The sequence below is a fragment of the Corvus brachyrhynchos genome, unplaced genomic scaffold (genome assembly GCF_000691975.1).
Source record: "Corvus brachyrhynchos isolate BGI_N302 unplaced genomic scaffold, ASM69197v1 scaffold178, whole genome shotgun sequence".
Taxonomy (NCBI): Eukaryota; Metazoa; Chordata; class Aves; order Passeriformes; family Corvidae; genus Corvus; species Corvus brachyrhynchos.
The window spans coordinates 591,528-611,782 of NW_008239304.1; the positions used below are offsets into that span (position 1 = coordinate 591,528).

The 20,255-nt window shown below is 39.0% G+C and overlaps 1 protein-coding gene across 4 annotated transcripts in view; it reads right to left on the bottom strand.

Moving 5' to 3' along the window:
• Window positions 1–20,255, bottom strand: part of PALLD (palladin, cytoskeletal associated protein) — a 193,611-nt gene that overhangs the window by 16,811 nt on the left and 156,545 nt on the right. For 3 of the 4 annotated variants that reach the window (XM_017740613.1, XM_017740611.1, XM_017740612.1), the window contains exons 12-15: window positions 7,976–8,111; window positions 5,488–5,589; window positions 4,881–4,931; window positions 3,268–3,489 (exon numbers count right to left, since the gene is read on the bottom strand). In XM_017740613.1, the coding sequence (XP_017596102.1) occupies window positions 3,268–3,489; window positions 4,881–4,931; window positions 5,488–5,589; window positions 7,976–8,111 (511 nt within the window). The remainder of the gene's footprint in view (window positions 1–3,267; window positions 3,490–4,880; window positions 4,932–5,487; window positions 5,590–7,975; window positions 8,112–20,255) is intronic. The other variant, XM_008638584.2, reaches the window with a different exon arrangement.

The window sequence follows — 20,255 nt, forward strand, 5'->3', positions numbered from 1 at the left end:
AAATGATTTCATTTCCTCAATAGCTGGTTATGCTTGTTTCCCATTTTGTCTGTCAGCAGCCTTGCAGAGACTCTGTGGTCCTAACAAAAGATTTAGTCATGTCTTCTTGTCTGCTGACAGAGCACTTACTGGAGATGCAAGAGATATTTGATCACTTATATACACATGCTAATGGGTGCTAAAACAACATAGCTGCAAAAAATGAGTTTTAACTTGCGTGCTTTACATGTGTCATAATGTTGCTTGGAAATCTACTGCATTAAGTAGTAACTATTTAATAACAGTACACTTATCAGAAATATCAGGAGACATGCATGGAAATACACACAAATATTAACTGAACCAGCTATCCAAACATCATGTATATGTTGTCCAAAACTTATTTCAACTAAGTTTAAAAGCACTGGCATCCCATATGAGCAGTAAATTCTTAATATTACCTTTATCTGACATGGAGTTAATAAGTAAAACACTACCATTGCAGGAGACAATGGCCCTTGCAGTGAAATATTTTCTTTCTAGGATAACTTTTAATAAATGTACCATTAAACTACGTAAGCACTGAACACTGCATGTGGATTGCTTTTATTTGCACCAGATTTTCAGAAACCAGTGTGTAATGACTAGGAATACAATGGGATACACAGTACAAAGAGGGGTTTGATCTTGGGCAGCACAGGCATTTTTAATCACCAAGAATTATATTCAGCCATGTGAAGAGTGAGGAGTATGAGATTTATGTAACATTTGTGTCTCAATTAACCTCCTGTACGGCATTGTCCTAATTTTGAGGAGAAATAATCCCTTAAAAATAAGTATTCCTTAGTCCCTCCTGTAGCACCACAGGTTTCTCATTTTGATGAGAAAATAGTTTTACATTACACCAAAGGTTATAACAAAAAGTAGACTCAGATTTAAAAAGTCATATATATGAAGACAGAATTTGCACATCAGTATTCAATTTACATGGCATGTTCAGGGGAAAAAATAATCAAGCCAATAACCCCGCTCAGAAAAATCCCTTGTAATGAATGCCAGATTTAAGAAACACTACAGTCCTTTACAAAGCCATTCCTTGGCAGACCTGACAGAATACTTAGAAGGGAGGAGCTTCAAGTTAGTAAATTATTTCCAGCTTTTCGATTGCCAAAGTAAAAAATTTATTCACGAGCAACACTTCCAGCTTCAACAAATGACAGCAGAAGGGCAGCTCTCAGCCACTGAGCTTTTCAAAATTGCTGTCTTGGCATGCTCTGGCAGATGAGGGGGAGATACAGCCTCGGACATTTGCGAAGCCCAGCTAACAAGTAGCCATACAACAGGACTGATATTGGTTCCATCCCAAACAACTTAACAAATTACACAAAGCATCTGCGAGTGAGTGGAACAAAGGGCCATAGTTCCAGGTGCAAGAGCAAATCACTTCTTAATGTGCACACTTTGACACTGCAGGAAAACAGACCATCGGCTGTGAATCACAGGGCACTCACATCAGATGCTCCTCTGTAAGGGCATGCTTTATGGGAAGTATTAAGAATGCAGTTTATTGGCTGTGCAATCCTTATTGCCCCAGTGAGGGAAAGGAGATACCCTCTTTCATCTGTCTTAAATCAGACAGAGAAACTACACCTTAATTGGAAACTGGAAATTAGGGAATGGTGAAGTTGACTAAGGCTGACTCATAATAGGTCACCTAGCAACGTAGTCATAAGCCTCAGGCAGAAAGAGTATCTCTGCACACACTGCACTTCTGTCAGCAACAGACCCATTTGTCTTCCACCCTTGTTCAGCACAACAGACTCTTACCTATGGTCATCTCAGAAGGAATGCTAGACATGAAAAGTTTGGTTTCAGTCAGACTGGGCTTATCTTCTCACTGTGTGTCCTGTTTGAAGCAGGAGTGCTTTTTTGATATCAGTATACCGATCAACCCCACTTACTTTGCAGTGGTTCACATCATGTTGTGCTCTTGGAGCATAGAACTGGATTCCTTTCAGATGAAACTAAGCCAGAAAATGTGCTCCAAGAACTCATCTAATGTGCTGCATCTGCTTCAGTCTGTGGGACGAGATTAGAGCTAGCCTGGAGTAAAACCTTCTGAAATGTGTGCAGGGATAGATTCTCATTCTAGAGATTTGCTTCTTCTGGTCTGCACTCCTTGCCGATGTAAATGTAACCCTAGTTCTCTGTTGTTCTTTCTCTGCTACCTCATAAAGTCCTTTTATTTTTAATTAACAGCTTGTACAGTATCATACATGTATACCACTGGGCATGTAAAGTCACTTGCATTTATCTCTGTTTGAAATCCTAAGTACCTGTAAAACTTAAACTAGATGAGAGATTTGGATGTGAGTGCTTCTGTGCAGATCTTATGTAACAGGGCATCTCTGACCTTGTCTAAGAATACAAGAGCCCCTATCCATGAGAGGTCTCTGTAAGAGCTGTGAGGACCTCACAGAGAAGACACTGGCTTTGGCAAGGGAGGTGAAGAAGCTGCTGCCGTTTGCTGGCTGCATAATGAGTCAGTTGATTGCCAAGCAATTTCTGAAATGGTTGTATGCAACCTACCCAAGGAAGGCACTCTTCCAGACTATTGACATCACGCAACTGGTACTTTTATATTTGCTACAAGGAAATGCTTCCCAAGCCCAACCCTCCCTCTGAAGTTCATCATTAAAACCTCACCATCATGTCTCATCTTGCTGTTGGCATATATGGGAGCTTATGGTATTTTATTACGCCTTCTTTTAAATTCCAGTAAAATCTAGTTTTGTTAGTGTGTGTAGATGCTGAAGAATGAGAGATACCATGCTGGCTTCTGAACTAGAACCCACATATTTTTATATTAGCATGTTGCCATGCCTGAACTAATTACCCATGCCAGCAAGATGAAGTGGCTTTTGGGACTCCTGTGCCAGCTCACATGGCGCTTTCTAGCATTGCACTGCATTCTGTGCTACAAATGTACCCTGGAGGTAACTTTGAAAATGAAAGAAGCATTACTTCCAGGTAAAATAATTGAGAAGTCTCAGGAGGGAGTAACTGAGAGCAGAAGCCTCATAGTAGCATTTTTTACTAGATTTTGACTAAGTAACTCCAGTTATGCCAAAATATTAGGCAGTTTATGCCAGATAGGAGTCTTTCTTGTCAAGTGTGAGTATCTCCTGTTCCTGTAAGATACAGCCCATAGAGTCCAGAACCTGATGGTATAGTACCAACACAGAACTCTTCAGAGAAATTCTAGAAACATTTACCATCTTTTCTTACCTTTGGCTTTGGATTTCCTGCCACTCTGCACATAAATGTGACTGGCATTCCCTCAAAGATTTTGTAGTGCTTCAGCTTTATCTCAAAATACGGTGACATACTGTTATCAATGGGTTCATCTCCATGTTGCACTTCATCATCTGATTCTTCCACAGGAGATCTCTCCAGCCTGTATTCAATTTCACTGATCAACCTTTGCTCAAAGCTGGAGACTTTATATTCCTGCCAAAGGAGAGGTAGATATTAGTGTCCAGCTTCAACACATTGTTCAGGAAGATATGTTCTTAATGTTTGGATTTTTTTATTTTACTGATATTTAACAATCCATTAAGTTTTTACATATAAAAGGAAACTGTATCTTGTTGAAGAAAAACACTACAATCCATGTCTCCAATAACTTCCCTATGAAACAATCGAGACATCTGGTATGAGGCAAAAACTGTATTTCATGTTGTCTTAAGGTCTAATTTATAAGGGAAAGAAAGTCATTGGTTGCTTTCTTTCCATTTTTTTAAAAAATCCTGTAAGAATAAAAGTATTCTGAGGCAGTTCATAAAGACAAAAGAAACACACTAATATTTCCTTGAGGGTACAGACAGATTTAGGGTGGGTTTTGTTTCCAGATGGCTAGAAGACCATATGGTTTACATCTGCTATTTGCATAGAACTGTACCAGAGGCTGAACCAGAAGGATAAAATTATTTTGTTTACAGTTGCCTGTAAAAGTGAGGAGAAAAAGTAAGGGAAAATGGCAACGGTGGGAGTCCATGATAGTTGTTTCCTTTTACTGCTGTTGCTATGGTCCCCTTTGTGTGGGACCCTTCTTTAAAAACAAAATTTATCGTAACAGTATTGAAAATACAACAAGAAGAGCAGAAACACTACCACTTATTTGAATTTGTTATGATTTTCTGATATACACTTGAATTTGCTTTCTTGAACTGTCTACTTTGCAGTACAGAATTCCTGCTTGAAATCCTAGAGATGACAGTGAAAATGTCAGAATGTAAAATAGCTCAGACGCAGGAAAAAAAAAAAAATTAGTCAATGCTCTTCTCAGCCAGCAGAAATTAAAACCTCTTTCAAATTACCTTTGGCCATTGTCTCTGACCCTTATTGTATTTAAGACAGAACATGCACCTCATGCAAAGCCATCCTTTCACATCCCCATCCTCTGTCACTCCCTCTGGTCTGAGAATGATGTGACATCTTTCTACCATTGGTTACATAATAATCATAACCCTCGATAATTGTAAAAAATGGAAGAGCAGAGAAATACCTTGTAAACTGCAGATAGTTTAAAATTTCTTTGTTTCCTGAAGTGTACCATAAAAGTAAACCATGAAGTACATGACACAGTTAGTATCATTTCAGTGTATGTTAATGTTACAGCACAAAGATAGTGGAGCACACGATGATTGCTGTTAAACTGTCTGCACTCACACAGGCTTCTAGAACAACTTGAACATCCTCATAAAGGGAGTACAGCCCAATTCTCCACAGTTATTAATGCTAGAGGATCTCTTGTTATTAACCAAGAACAGTAGAATGGAAAAAGTAAAGAAAAAAAATAATAGACAAAAAAACAAGACAGAAAAAGGTGGAATGTTAACCTTTTGAATATCCACAGGACTCACTACAGAAGCACCAACAGAGCGAGCTTCCTGCAAGGGTAGAAAAAAAGATCAAGAGGCAGAAAGAAGACCAAGAAATGTCCACGACAGTTCCTCAGAGTTTTTATCAAGAGCATGTACTTTGTGTGGCACCATAAGCAAACGAATGCTACACATTTCTGAACAGCAGCTCTGGCATCTGAACAATGGAGAGTGTACCATGGAGAGGTACCTGGCCTTTCAAGCCGACTTTCTGTTGTGGTTTTGGTCTGCACCCAAAGAGTGCCTATTACACAAATAACAAGAAGATGGTTTCAAGATAGTAGATGTATTCTTGCCTTGAGAGACTTAAAGGTTAGGACAGAATAGGATAAACGGAGGAGTTTAAAGCAGAGAGCAGACATTTGAGAAGTCTCAACCTTATAGAAAAACTAAGCAATAGGCGTGTGATCCTCCAGTTTACTTCACTAATATATGACTTCTGTAATCAATAACCATCCTATCTTGTGTATATTTATTGTCTTCTGTAGGACTTTAACGACAATCATAGTTTGTAAAAAAGAAAAAATAATTTTTTTTCCTATGAAACTGTAGAGTTATGTGACACCTGTATAGCAGGATCTTCTTCTGGTTCCTGTATATTGAAGACAGTTGCAGCGCTGTCTGCTCCCAGCAATCGACGAGCCATTTTTTCCTCATATGTTAATCTCTGAAAAGAAATAAAAAGGAGATGAGGGGGAGAGAAAAGAAAGAAAAATTATTATTTCTCCAACTACAATGCAGTACACAGTCAACAATGCTTAAAGTAATGTTTAATAAAAGAGAGCAGGGATACGTTTCTAACAGCAATTTTCTACCACAGTTTGTAATGCATTTTTTTAGTATTACAAGTGGCTCTTTTGGATTAAGCAACCCTTGCTCTGACTCTGCCATTTGTTTCCATCCTCGTGCCAGGAACTTGGGTAGGAATAAGCAATAGGAACTGCTTAAATCAGCATGGCCATCAGAAGAGGGCATATCAAATCATCCCAAATCTTACTCCTAGTCATTCTGCTCAGTTTTTACATTAGAAGCACAAGGCAGAAAACTCTGCCAAAAATGATAAGGAGATTCTACTCTACTTGAATATTTTGTCAAAAATACAGAAAAATGTATTCTTTAAGATTTTTAAATTTCCATTTCTTGTTACTCTTTCTGAAATTGAAGAGACAGCTTATAAAAGACAATTTACACTCAGAAGATAAAACGAGGTAGAGGAAAACCTTAATGTATAATTAAATTATTTCATTATTAGTTTTCTGGGCATATCCCACATGTCTGCATTCAAGAATGCATTTCAGACACTTTCTTACAAATCAACTTTGCAAAAAAATCCAAGTTTATGCAAGACAAACTCATTTCACGGTGAAACACCTCATTTAAAGAGAAAAATGAATGAAGAATGGAAATTGTAAACATTACATCTACTTCATGCTTGCATTTTTAAAAAAGCTCAATTTTTTTTTTTAATATGTCATATTGCAGCTAAACCAGCAGGCTGAAACTCATGACAACTAGGTACCAGTGTAGACTTGGTTACAAGCGTCTAAGAAAATCATGAACTTTTCTTCACTTATCTTTCTTCTGCAGTCACTCCAAGTGCCCACAGCCATGATTACACATACAGAATTTGCCCAAGATAGGAATCTGCAAGGAAAAGCCTCTAGGCAAGCACCAAATCAGAATTTATTTAGTTCAAGCTCCCACATCATCTGACCACAGTTAGTCTCTTTTTTTTTTTTTTTTTTTTTTTTACCTTGGGCCATGTGGGCATTCTCAGGACATTCCATTCATTTGCCCAGGCCAAACATCTCCCTCACTTTCCAAAATAGGCATTGACAGTCATTTGCAGCCCACCTCCTTGGAAAAAATAGGAACTAATACACTATGACAGTGATTTTGCTCAACTGCTACAGAAAACTGCCGAACACTGTGCAGTCAGTGGAGAAAGGTAACAGAAGCAGCAGTCACTCTGAACATTCTCCCTACTTCACTCTATTGACCTTACTAAGAACCGAAATCGAGCAACTGATGATTGATAGTCTGACTCCATGGGCTTTCTTGAACTACACCACCACAGTTCACAGCTCAGACCTAGTAGCAAACTTAGTAAACTTCTGGGCATCGTCCTGAGAAATGTAAAATTTCACTTCCTTTCAAAGTGACACAAAGGCATCCCAAGGTATTCAGATGTTTCTTAAAACATTTTATTGGCAAAAGAGGGATGACAGTTTACATTTTTAAAATTACTTTCCTCTTACAAGAAATTCCTACTTCAAAGATAGTGTCTTAATAACTGCAAAAAAATTCTTAGGAAAGTTGCTTCTCATCAACTCTGAGCAGGAAGAATTTGGTATTTTATCTTTTAAGTTGTATCTTAAGCGCACAAAAATGCACAGAGATCTTTGTGGCTGTGCATCTACACTGTTTGATATGCTCATTTTACCTCAATTCTTGACTCCTCAAGCAGGTCATTAACTCTTGAGTCTGCAAGTTAGTACTATGGGTTATTTCTATTCTACTGGGCAAAATTGTGTTGGTCAAAAGAAGCCCCCCAACTGCAGAATCTAATGATGCCTGATTCCTACTGGGTTGTTTCTCATGATGAACTGCCTTGTCATCCTCCGATGTCCAGTTACCACCTATTGCTTCCCCCATTGTCCAGTGGCTGGGCACAAGGTAGAATGAGCCTGGGCTGAACAAGAGCTATGCATATTCATCCACTCAGTGATGAACAATCGAAAGCAAATGGCCCTTAAGGCTCAAAAAGTCCTGGAGGTACAGACTGTGCAGGCTTCTTATGCAAATTCACCACTTTTGAGACCTCCATGGCTTTGTTAAGTCCTAGTAAAGTTGTCAAACAGGAGAAGGCATGATAGAACAAAATGTACACTATCATTCCTTTTGGAAATGCAGTTTTGAAAATTCAATTAAAAATTATAAATACACAAAAAGCAATCTACAACAATTATTTTATATGCAGCATATCTCAGAAACTACCTGAGATGCCCACTCCCACCCACTCCCATTCCCCAGGGTATTTTATGTTTTTATACCGGTTGCCCGTTGTTCAAAAGGTCTTCTTTAAAGCGAAGTTTTCTCTCCAGATCCTGAATTACAGCATCTTTTGACCCTTGAATCTCTTCATCTGATGCTATCCTAGCAGTTCTGCCTGTTTTCTTGGGAAATCCCCTGCAAAATAGTTCAAAAAAAACCATGAGCTTTCCTGAAGTAATTAGCATTTAGGAATTTACCTGGAATCACTGCCATTAATGAAGAAAACAACATTGCTTCTTTGAAACTAGAGGTCTGACATCTTTCTTACTATGCTGTCCCTACTAACTCACACCACTGATTAAATGGTTAGTTTAGGGACAAAGTTGAAACTATGCTTTATTTGTGCTTTAGTTAAAATAGCCCTCAGGAGCTCTTGGCAATGGCTGTAAACACCATACACTCAGAGATGAAACTGATGAGCAGTGGCAATAAAACAAAATGAGAGGAAACATGAAAGAGAAAGCATGACTAGATAAATGGGGATGGAAGATAAGCTAGGTTCCTATGAAGTACCAGATGAATAAAGATCAGGAAGATGTAAGACAAGGCAGTTAATTATTAATTTCTTATGTTATTTATTAACTAATTCCCTGTAACAACTTTGCAATACACACTGCATAACTTCATGTTTATTCTTCATATCTCTGTGAACACATACCCATAAGGCAACATGTCAATGTTGTTGCTCAGAGAAGAGCCATTCACAGAATCTGAGTTACACTGGCAAAAAGAAAAATCATCCCTGTTAAGCAATTTTCAGCAGCAAGATTTCCCAGTGGAATAGCAACCGTTTAGCAGTTCACATTCACAGGGCTAATTTATTCCTCTTACCAGCCTACAAGTTAGGATTGCACTTTCAGCAACTCTCAGTCCCGTTTTCTTAAATGGTACAGGAAATTATATTTTTCCAGACTGCACTAATATTTAACACTTTTCAGTAATGTTATGATGGTTTTATTGCTGGAAATGCCCAGCATGAGTAGTTTCTACTGGAGATCAGCTGTTTTTAACACAGTTGTGAAGAAATCAGCATTGCTATCATATTTGAAACTTGTAGCACACCTCATTTCTCCAGTGAAGTCCCACATGACCGTTTAAAACACTCATACTGGTTCAATATTAGTTTACAGGGTTTTTATACCTTCGTTAAGTAAATAGGGCTCATCCCATTACATGGAAATGACACGGAAAACATGGAATTGAATCAGATAAATAGACAAACTCAGATGACAGAGATGGAAAAAAAAATCAGACTAGCATGTAATTGGTAAATTTATTTCCAATACACAACTTAGTAATTTAATTACCAGTACCAAAATTCTAAACAAGAATCATACAGAGATAACAAATTTTCTTGGGTGTTATTCAATTCTATGTTTCTATGGTTAGAGAAACTTCATCCTTCAGCAAGTGTTTTCAATGGTAATTTCTAGCATTAGAAAAAAATACACATATACTGTCAAAAGCCAAAAAGGAATTAAGTGAATAGACAGAGAAGACAATAGCTGGAAACATTCCTAAAACATTTCATATTCTGTTGCTGTAAGCAAATGCAAAATGTGAAAACTGTGAAGTTCTTGTAAAATGAACTGCATTTTTGCATTAAATCACAGCAGAAGAGCAGACATTTGCATAATTTCACATAGAGACAGAGAACTGCATCCCTTGCCCTAGACATATTAATCTGTTAGCTGGTGATCACCAAGTAGAATAATTCCCTCAGCTTTCAGCTGGGAGTCTTCTCAGTCACAAATAAAGCAAGTCTCCTCCACTCTGTTTGGGGGAAGAGATAGAAAATCTATCCCATCTACAGGGAGACAAGAGAGTGCTGAGGAAGGAATAAGGTCTATTTTAGAAAGAGATGCTTTTCCAACTCCAGAAATTTGGTACAGTAAATGCAAAGGAAGATATGGAAGGAAAATGGACAGGAGAAGGTGGGAAGAGGGGATCAGGAGGGAATGTCCCTCAGGAAGGCTCAACCATCTGCTGGAAGGCTAGTGGACAGGTGGCATCTGTTTCTTCCTTTACAGATTTTCCCTTCACCTCCCAGCCCTTAATTATCTAGGCCAGCATTGCCAAATTTGGTCACTTTTTAGACTGACCTCTCCCCCCCCAAAATTTAAAAACCCCAAACAAACAACACCACCACCAACACCCAAACAAAACAAAACAAAAATGTCCCAAGCCAAACCCAACCCAAAAATTGGCCAACTTCAAGGCAGCAAATTTCAAGTTTGGCTTCACCTTTGGCTTTATTCTGTGCCAGCTTTTAATGGAGACATGTATCCTCCCTTGAAACCAAGTGACACATTAAGAAACAGCTTTCATTTCTCATTCTCACAAATTTTGTACTTGACTGATAAACAAGAGTTCTACCAGAAAAAGGTCTGCTTAGGCTTGGGACCCAATAGGCTGTAAAGGTGAAATGCACAGGTCACCAAGTAAGTCACAACAGTGTATGAAAAGAAGGATGAGCCATGTGCTTGAGAGTGGATTTCAAATAAAGGATTTTCTGAAGTATTATTGATTATCTCTGAAAGCAAAAACCCCTAAGCAAACATACACATTTTTCACAGGGGAATGAATACCAAGAGAGTTACAAGTTAGTAAGTTTGACATCCATACTAAACACAGGAAAACAATATCACAGTCCATTTCTAAACAATGTAGTATAATAAGAAAATGAAAATTTAATCATATCAAACCTCGTGTTTATCTCTCTGTCAGGCTGAAGGGCATGCAGATAGGCAACAAGAAGTAGCTTTGATGCACTTCAGTTTATGGTTTCTGAGCTAGCCTTCGGGAGCTGCAGTAAGTTCCCTAGTAAATCAGGGAAACAGAGTCTGGCTGAAATTTATTATTTGGCTGCATAAAGCTATTCAGAGAGAACCAGTGATTTCTTTTTCTATCAAACTGAAATAATATAGTCCAATGAGGTCTTTCAAAAGGCTCTGTATACTAAGTTCAGTACTTAGGATTTCGGCCTTAACAACTGGAAAAGTGAAATAGAAAAACGCATTTCTGAAATTGGATGATGATAGTGAAATTGCAGAGGCTGCAATTTATTTGCAGGTAACAACTTTCACTTGCAATAATCTTCATAATTTGCCTAGAGGTGTTCTAATGATGAAACTGGGGAAAATGCTCAAAGCATGATAGCAATGCTAATGGAAAATTAGCATTAAAATGCTAAGCATCTCTTAAGAATCTATGCAATTAAAACTGGGAAAATAACACTTATTTCAAAAGGGAAAGAAATATAATTCCAGGGCATGTCAGCATAAGACATGAAATTTAGCTGCTTTCCTTTATTCCTTGCTATTAGATGCTGAATCCAGTTTTACCACTGCACTTCAAGAAAAATACAGCAAACTGGAAGATGTTAGAACAAGAAAACTGCCACATGGTTTTAAAAGCATAGCTTTTGTGACAAACTATGTCACACACACACACAGAGGGAAAAATTCTTGTTTATATAGTCGGGAAATTAGGAGAATGAAGATAGACAGGCAAATCAAACAAAATGTCAGAAATTAGACAATAGCTGACATCAGAAAATAGCTGGTATTTAATGATTCTCCATGCCCATTCAGGATAAGTCACAATAACTTGAAGAATTACAGGCCTAGCTTAGACACAAACAATGTAGAACTCTCCTTTCACCACCCTTCAACGGTGACATTTAAACCCTGGAGCAAGTTATGTAGTGAAGCTACATAGGAATTTTATTTAAGAACAAGGTATGCAAATATGACAGCAATGGCCTGGGGATCCCTGGGTAACTTTTAACAGGAGAGGCAGACTCCTTAACAACCTTCCAGATCTCTGGTCTCTGGTTTTGTGCAAGATGATCCTGAGCTTTGCACAGTCAGTGTGGAAGTGTCATCCAAGACCTAGTCAAGGCAACTTGCCTGAAAAGTAGATTATCTTCCCTTTAGTAAGTATTTAAGCAAGGAAGTAATTGGTTCCAAAATGTAACTATAAAAATGAGCACCAGTCAAAATTTCTCCTTCTCTCTTCCTCTTTCGGTACTATTTTAAATTGGGACAAAAACCTCAACGTGGTGCATAAGTGAACACAGCTCTTCCTGCAGAAGCTGTTTCCACCCCCTCTTCAGAATCTCTTTCTCTAAATACATACACTTTAAAAACTGTCCAAATACCTATATATATATCTATATATCTATATATATCTATGTATACATACCCCCACAGCAAGTTAACTCTTAAGACATACATTCTTGGGATGAATTTCAAAATGTCTACAAAGCAATGATAACAAATAGAAGGACTGTAGTAAATCTATCTTCCAAAGCACAGATCCTTTCAGCCTGAGTAATGGTTTACATGGCAAGTCAGCCTGGCAGCAAACTTTCTTCAGCTGCTTTTGCAAATATTTTCCACCATCCTTACATGCCCTTATCTGGATGCATTTAGCTCCAAAGATTTGTGTTCTCAGTGACGCATGAGCTTTCCTTCTGTCTTCTCTCAGGGATAATATCAAAGAAAAAAATCTGCCAATTCATTTATGTATTTGTATGTTCATTCTTTGCCCAGTGCAGATTTCAGATTTACTGCATTAAGCTAGCAGAAGAAAGCATATTTCAGGATATCGACAGCATCCGTCTCGAGCACACAACCACCACCAGAAATGTGCAGAGAAACTAACAGCCTTGAGAAGTAGGCTGCAACTCATATGGATTTTAAGCACCTCTGAAATACACATCACCTAAGTGATGATTCAGTGGGGGCCTGAATCCAGGCATAGATAAAAGCACAAATGTCTCAATTCTTTTGGTCAGAAAGGGTGCAATGAAATTGCCAAAACTGTAATCTTAATTCACACAGAGATTTTTGACAGCAAAAATTTTTGCAGCCTTGGCTTGGCTCTTCTTAGTTTTGAATATTTGCCCTGACATTTGTTTAGAAACAGAGCCAAACCAGCAGTACTTTTCATGTTTTAATTACACGGAGTGCATGCTGGATGCAATTCTCTCTTTTCCTATGTACCTTTTACAGTGTAAACAAGGGCAACAGGCTGGCTGTTGTTATCCTTCCAAGAACAAATTCCTGTTTGCAGCCAATATGGCTTAGTTTCACAGAAATCTAAATTAATTCTCTGGTACTGAGGTAATGAACAGTAACTTGATTTTTTTCCCTTTTAAACTAAAGCCTTCCAAAAATACAGCTAATTCCTGCTCACTTCACACATTTTTCACTTACTGTAAAAGCAAAGTTACTACAAGCACTGTAACAGATCACAAACTTTGAAGCTGCAGCTGCATAATAAAATTGGTTTAGTCTGATCTTGTCATCCATGCTGTGGAGACCAGGAGCTTCAGCTCTGTCCAGTAATGTGATGTTACATGTATCTGAATTAAGGGAATGCCTGAGGAACTGACCTAAAGATGACTTCCAGTAAATGGAACAAATGTAACAAAAGTTCAATTATTTCTACCACCCAATGTTCTGAAACTGTAATTGAAAAAAATAAATCATGTCTCAGCATTGGATAGGGTCAAGACTGACATGAATAATATGTATTTCTGAACACATTTGATTCCTCTTAATCATTAGACAACAAAGAGTACAACTCCCATACAAACTGCATGACTACCACCAATTTTTTTTTCTCTAAAACTTATGTTTAAAAATGCATTTTTACTCATTAAAAGAAGAATTACTACTTTTTCATTCCCCTATTCAGTTCCTTCCCCTCCTGAGAAAGCTACCTCTCTGCCTCACGCTGCACTGATTACCATAAGCGCCATTTGCCTTTCAAAAGATGTGCATATATTTCGATATCAAATCAAATGCCTATTTTGTAATCTGTGATCTTATCTGAATTTCTGATTGTGACCAGCAGTATGCTAGAACTGATGGTCAAGAAGAAATAACTAAAGCACCAACTGCTCCTGAATGTAGAAAAGGGCTGGCACAATCCTCAAAGTCCTGAAATCTTGAGAAGAACAGGTAACTGCGAGAAGCATGTGAAGAAGAAGCTACACTGGACTGGGAAAAGGTATAATATCCAAAATATTAAGCAATTCCAGTTGATGCAGTGTTACTGTTTAAGGTGTCTGAAACTATCAAGCATTGTACCTGGCTTCCACGTTCACCGATGTTTTTATGGCATTTAGATCTGTTTAAAATAAGGAAGTTATAAAATTAAGTCCTCTGAAAAGAACAATCTGCAGACAAAAACAAGCGTCAAAGCCATGGTGTGAACAGCCTCTCTGTCTTTTCAACAGGGAAATACGTGTACTAATTCTCTTAGGTAAATTCACTGTCATCTTCAATACTCTTAAGTATCTGCAAATACCATTTCGAAAAAGAACTGGATAAAAATTATCTTGAAAATTAATACTTTCAGATGCAATGATTGTCAGGATACTGTTATTTTGGCTAATGTCTGTGTGTCTTCACCTTACATCCTTGATCTCTACCTCTGCACAGCTTTAACTGATTAGATCTGGGGCACAACCTGGATTTCTAAGTTCAAGTGGAACAAACACATGCATTCATGAGATTTCAGAAAAGCTGATATGGACATGTATTTTATGATAATCACGTGCACGTGCCTAATCAAAAGGTGCAAAAACTGTGCAAAAACAAAGCCCCCAATATGAGCTGTCTTAGCACAACCAACAGAAATTGGTCTAATATCACAGCTAAACCACACGTGTTGGTATTAACAGCCACAAGTAGTAACCAAGCTATGGGAAAAGAAATTTTTAAAGAATATTTTAAAAATGGTTTAATGGGCAGGGGCAATAGTTTAAGAAAATTGGAGTTTGAGGATGTATGCAAACCCTGATATTTTCTGGAATTTTTCCAGTTACAGCTATACTTGTCTTTAGATATGTTTTCCTGAGATCCAGGAATACCTCCAGGTATGACTGAATAAGTAGCAAAGAGAGATGAAGTCTCTCTCTCTCAGAAGCAAGGAAACACCCTGACCTTTTTTCTCAGTTTGATGTTGGAGTTCTTAATAAAGGTACCTCCTCCTACATATCACTATTTTCACATCAATCATACTGTAGATAAACTCCATTCTTTACAGTTGTGACAGGCATAACTTACAGAAACAGGGAAAGTATAAGTCCCATCTACATAGTACAGCAATGCAGTTTACTCTAAAATGAAATCTGGCATTTGTGCTGGGAGAGTGTTGAAGGCTGTAAGATAAAAAGATGGAGAAGTGTATTTTTTCCTCAGAGTGGTCACCATCATTACCAGTTGACTAAAGGAACATGATGATTACTAAAGTATTTGTTTCAATTTGAGACAGAATGCAATGGACAAGTCACAGTACACAGCAGCAAGAACAGACCAGCAGCTCTGATTCAAAGGGGAAAAAAGTGCAAATCTCCTTCTGGTATTGCTATTCTCATGATTCCCAAAGAATCTCCTTTAAGATTTGGATTTAATGTTCTAAAAGTCACTGAAACATTAGTTAAATTTTGTGTAGAATGATAAAAGCAGCTTATTTAATTACATTTTATAAGATAATTCAGACAATCTTGTGTTAAAATAATGCCTTCTTTTCTATTTTCCATCCTTTTCCAGAAAGTAGTAAATCAATATTCATGTTCTTTCACCAATTCTGTACAGTCAGATTTTTTCCTGTTTTTAACTAAGGTAGTATTACTGAAGATATCTACTTAAGGAAAGATCTGCTTTAAGGAAAATAATTAATTTTTAAAGTTGCCTTCAAAAGAATATATGTATAGCTAACAATATATATTTTTTATACTTAGAAAGAGATCCCATTTCTCCAGGCTGGATAATTCCACACCCTTTAGTGGCAGGTTTTATACTTTTTAAAATCAAATAGTCCCTAAATAGTCACCAAATCCTTCTCATGGGATTATTTGTGCTTTCACAAATGCTCATGTAAACATACAATGTATGCTCTTACCTAGAATTTTAAAGTATACTTATTTCTGTTCTTTCACTTGTAACATGTTGAGGGTTTTTCTAGGAACAGTGAGGATCAGTTTCTTGCTTTGACAGACTTAACTGTGAACAAACCTCCCTCAATCCTATGTTTCTGTCACATTAACTCTGCTCCCTGCAAGTCTTTTGTAACCAAAGCTAACCTGAATACAACAGATCCACCCACTCTAGAGTTTTCATTAGGTAAAGAAGGAAAGAACTGAGATTTTTAAGACCAGTATCCAACCAACTTAGTCCAGCTAAGCTTTACCTCAGAAATTACTGACAAGTGCTCATAATTCCCTTAAGTACTTAATTAGCTACACAGTTCCCCCAGCACTCCTCTTCTGCTTAATAACACAATGCTCTGAACAAGACAGTCTACCAAATCTACCCCATTAACAAAAAAAGGTTATTCCCAAATCTTGTTCAGCTAACACCACCACAGCCACAGCTTGAAAATGCTGGTCTGAAGCTTACTGGAAAATTGAGATACAATTTATTCAAGGGAAACATTCCCCATATTGCTGCAAATAAATGCTTAATATGTTTAAAGGTGAATTAGTAGGTATAAATGATACAAAACTGCCTTCTGTTTTTTCAGCTGTCCAAATAAAATACAGTAAATTCACAAGTAGGTATTCTCATAATACAAGCAAGACTGTAAGACCATATGCTGTTTAAAAAAAAACCAAACCAACCAAACCACAAAAAACTCCATTCCAAACAAAAAAACAATTCCCAGTGCAATGTTTCCAAATCTATCCACAATTAACTGGAAAGAACATTCATTGGTTCAAACTTGTTTAGCTAATGCAGTCACTTCCACAGAGTCTCAGGGTCCAAACCCAAGGAAAATGTTGAAACATTAGCATGGTATTTACTGCTCATGAGCCCACAGAATACAGGAATTGAAGAGAGGGTTAGAACTGTTTTTACAAAATCATAAAATATCCTGAGTTGGAAGGGACTCACAAGGACCACTGAGTCCAACTCCTGGCCCTGCACAGGACGCCCCAAGAGTCACACCATGTGCTTGAGAGCATTGTCCAAACACTCCTTGAACTCTGTCAGGCTTGGTGCTGACTTCCCTGTGGAGCCTGTTCCAGCACCCAACCACCCTCTGGGTGAAGAACCTTCTCCTAGTATCCAGCCTAAACCTGCCCTGACACAACTTCAGGCCGTTCCCTTTGATCCTGTCACTGTCACCACAGAGGTCAGTCCCTGCCCCTCCTCTTCCCCTCACAAGGAAGTTGTAACTGCAATGAGGTCTCCTCTCAACCTCCTCTTCTCCAGGCTGAACAGACCAAGTGACCTCAGCTGCTCTTCATACGGCTTCCCCCCAAGGCCCTTCACCATCTTCATTGCCCTCCTCTTGACTCTCTGTAGTGCCTTAATGTCTGTTTTATATTGTGAGGTTCAAAAGTGCCCACAGGACTCGAGGTGAGGCCACCCCAGTGCAGCGCAGAGCGGGACAATCCCCTCCCTTGCCCAGCTGGTGATGCTGTGCCTGGTGCCCCCCAGGACACAGTTGACCCTCCTGGCTGCCAGGGCACAATGACTCATATTCAACTTTCTGTGGACCAGGACCCCCGGGTCCCTTTCCAAAGGGCTGCTCTCCAGCCTCTCATCCCCCAGTCCTCTTGTATATCCAGGGTTGCCCCATCCCAGATGCAAAATCTGGCACTTGCCTTCTTTAAACTTCATACAGTTGGTGATTACCCAACCCTCTAATTTGTTGAGATCTCTCTGGGTTTCTCCGCCCTCTCCTGAAATGAGACTGACAGGCCTGTAGTTTCCTTCCTGCTCTTCTTGAAAACTGGGACATTAGCCAGCAGCTGGTCTAGCGGGACCTCTCCAGATTCCCAAAACTGTTCAAAAATCATTGAGAGGAGTCTTGCAATGACATCAGCCAGCTCTTTGAGGATTCTTGGATGAATCCCATCAGGCCCCATAGATCCCCACAGGGATCCAGCTGGAGCAGCGAATCCCACACAAATTCAGAGTTGACTCTGAGTTTATCATTCTCAGAGTCCTGGTCCTTCAGCTCAGGGCACTGGGACCCCCACAGTCCATGACTGGTGCTGAAGACTGAAGAGAGCATTAACCACCTCCACCTTGTGGATGTCCCTGATTGTATGGTGAACACCCTCATAATTTAACAGATCACTGTTATTTCTGGACTGCCTTTTGCTACTAGCATATTTTTTAAAGTCCTTTTTATTGTGCTACACAGTACTGGCTGGCTTCAGTTCTAATTGAGCTTTGGCCTCACAAATTTTCTCCCCATGGTCGCAAGCAGCATCTCTGTAGTCCTCCCATGTCATCTAACCTTGCTTCTGCTGGTCAAATATTTACTTTTTTTGCCTTACCTCTAGAAGAAGATCCCTGCCTAGCCAAGTTGGCCTTCTGCCTTGCCTGCTCTTCCAACATTTTGGAATTGCCTGCTCCTGTGCCCCTAGGAGATGGTGCTTAAAAAGCCACCAGGATTGATGGACCCCAGCACCATCAAAAACATTTTCCCAGGGGACCTTACTCATTAGTTGCCTGAGCAGATTGAAGTTTTAAACTCAATTGCTTTGTGGTCACTGTGGCCAGGACAACCACCAATTTCCACTTCAGTCACAAGATCCTCTCTGTTAATGAGCAGCAGATCAAGGAGGGCATCTTTCTGAGTTGGCTCCCTTAGTGTCTGCACCATATAGTGCTCATCCAGGTGCTCAGGAACCTTCTGGACCTGTTTGTATTAGCTGTATGGTATTCCCAATTAACATTTGTCAAGTTGAAGTCCCCTGTAAGGACAAGAGTGGTTAGCTTAGAGGTGTCCCTTAGTTCCTTAAAGAATAATTCATCAGCATCATCATCCTCACTAGGAGGTCTATAGTAGACTCCCATGATGACATCTGCATTATTTGTTCATTCCTTAATCCTTACCCAGAGGCTTTTGACCATGCCATTGCCAACTGTAAGTACCATATATTCCAGACCCTCCGTTACATACAATTCCAACCTCCCTGCCTCTCCTGCCCAGCCTGTAACCATCCTTCATGGTGCACCAGTCCCAGGACTCACTGCACCAGTTTTCACTTATGCCAATGATGTCCTGTCTCTGGGACTGGACCAAAGCCTTGAGCTCCTCTTGCTTTGTCCTGGATTTCCTTGGACTGATTTCTCTTTTAAGTAGAACAAACATGACAAATGCCCAAAGAAAGCTGATGAAGGGAAGGTTTGCCTCTGTGAGGAATAACGAAGACTATTGGTTTGTATACAGCCACAGAGAACTTTACTGGTGCTGCCTTTGACCATTTCCAAAAATAACTGCCTCCACCTGCAGTGTTTATTACTTTACCTTTATTCTGCTCCTACCACAACATGAAACTGAAAAAAATGATGCCTACCAAGTTCTGCTTTTGAGAAGTAGATCTGTAGTTGTGCCAAGATTTAGTAATGACAAAGTCTTTGAAGATAAATGGTTTGATGAGGAATTCAGCTGCTGAGCAAAACTCTGAATGCTGCAATTTATTACTTGCACCAAGTCTGTACAGCACACTGTCAGGAAACAGTATCATCATTTTCAACCAATAGATCTTGGAGGTCATGGCAAAATGGTGAGACTATAGGCCGAGATTATGGAATAGCTCAGAAACTAGCCTCGGAAAGATAAATCTGCTGAAGAGGACTTGTGAGGATGGAGCAAAGACAAAGGAAAAGAACCAAAAAGTGAAAGGGTCCAAAAAAAGAATTGAGACTATAGCACAAAGCAGAAGAGACCTAAAGCTGAGGGGGGAATGGAGACCAGGGGAAGAACTGCTCAAGAGTGGTATGAGAATTATGGGAAACAGAGTGATTTACTCAGCAAGACACACCATACATTAACCTACACAGTAACATGAAAAAGGAGAAGCCAGGGAAAAATTGGCATCAAAGATACATAACAATAGATTATGGCTTTTTTTTATTTTACCATGTTTTAATGTTATAATTCAGATGACAAATGCTCACTGTGTGTGTATATACACACACACACACATATATACATATAAATTATACACACGTACATTCAGTATAGTTAACATGATCCAGCTCCCATCTGGACTATATTTCCTGAGGGAATGCAGAAAAACAGCCAGCTACCTCATCCTCAGCTCAGACCCCAAGGTTGCTGCCGTGTCAGGGTGGGGGAGGGAGGAATATGGATAGACACACCATCACGTGCACACCCAGACTGGCTGCTGTGCTTGGGGAAGGGCGTGGGGAAGGGTGAAGAATCTTTACAGAGTTGTCTCTCTGTCCAAGGATCAAAGGGAATGAGGAAGAACACAGCTAATGCTTCAAGTGAAAA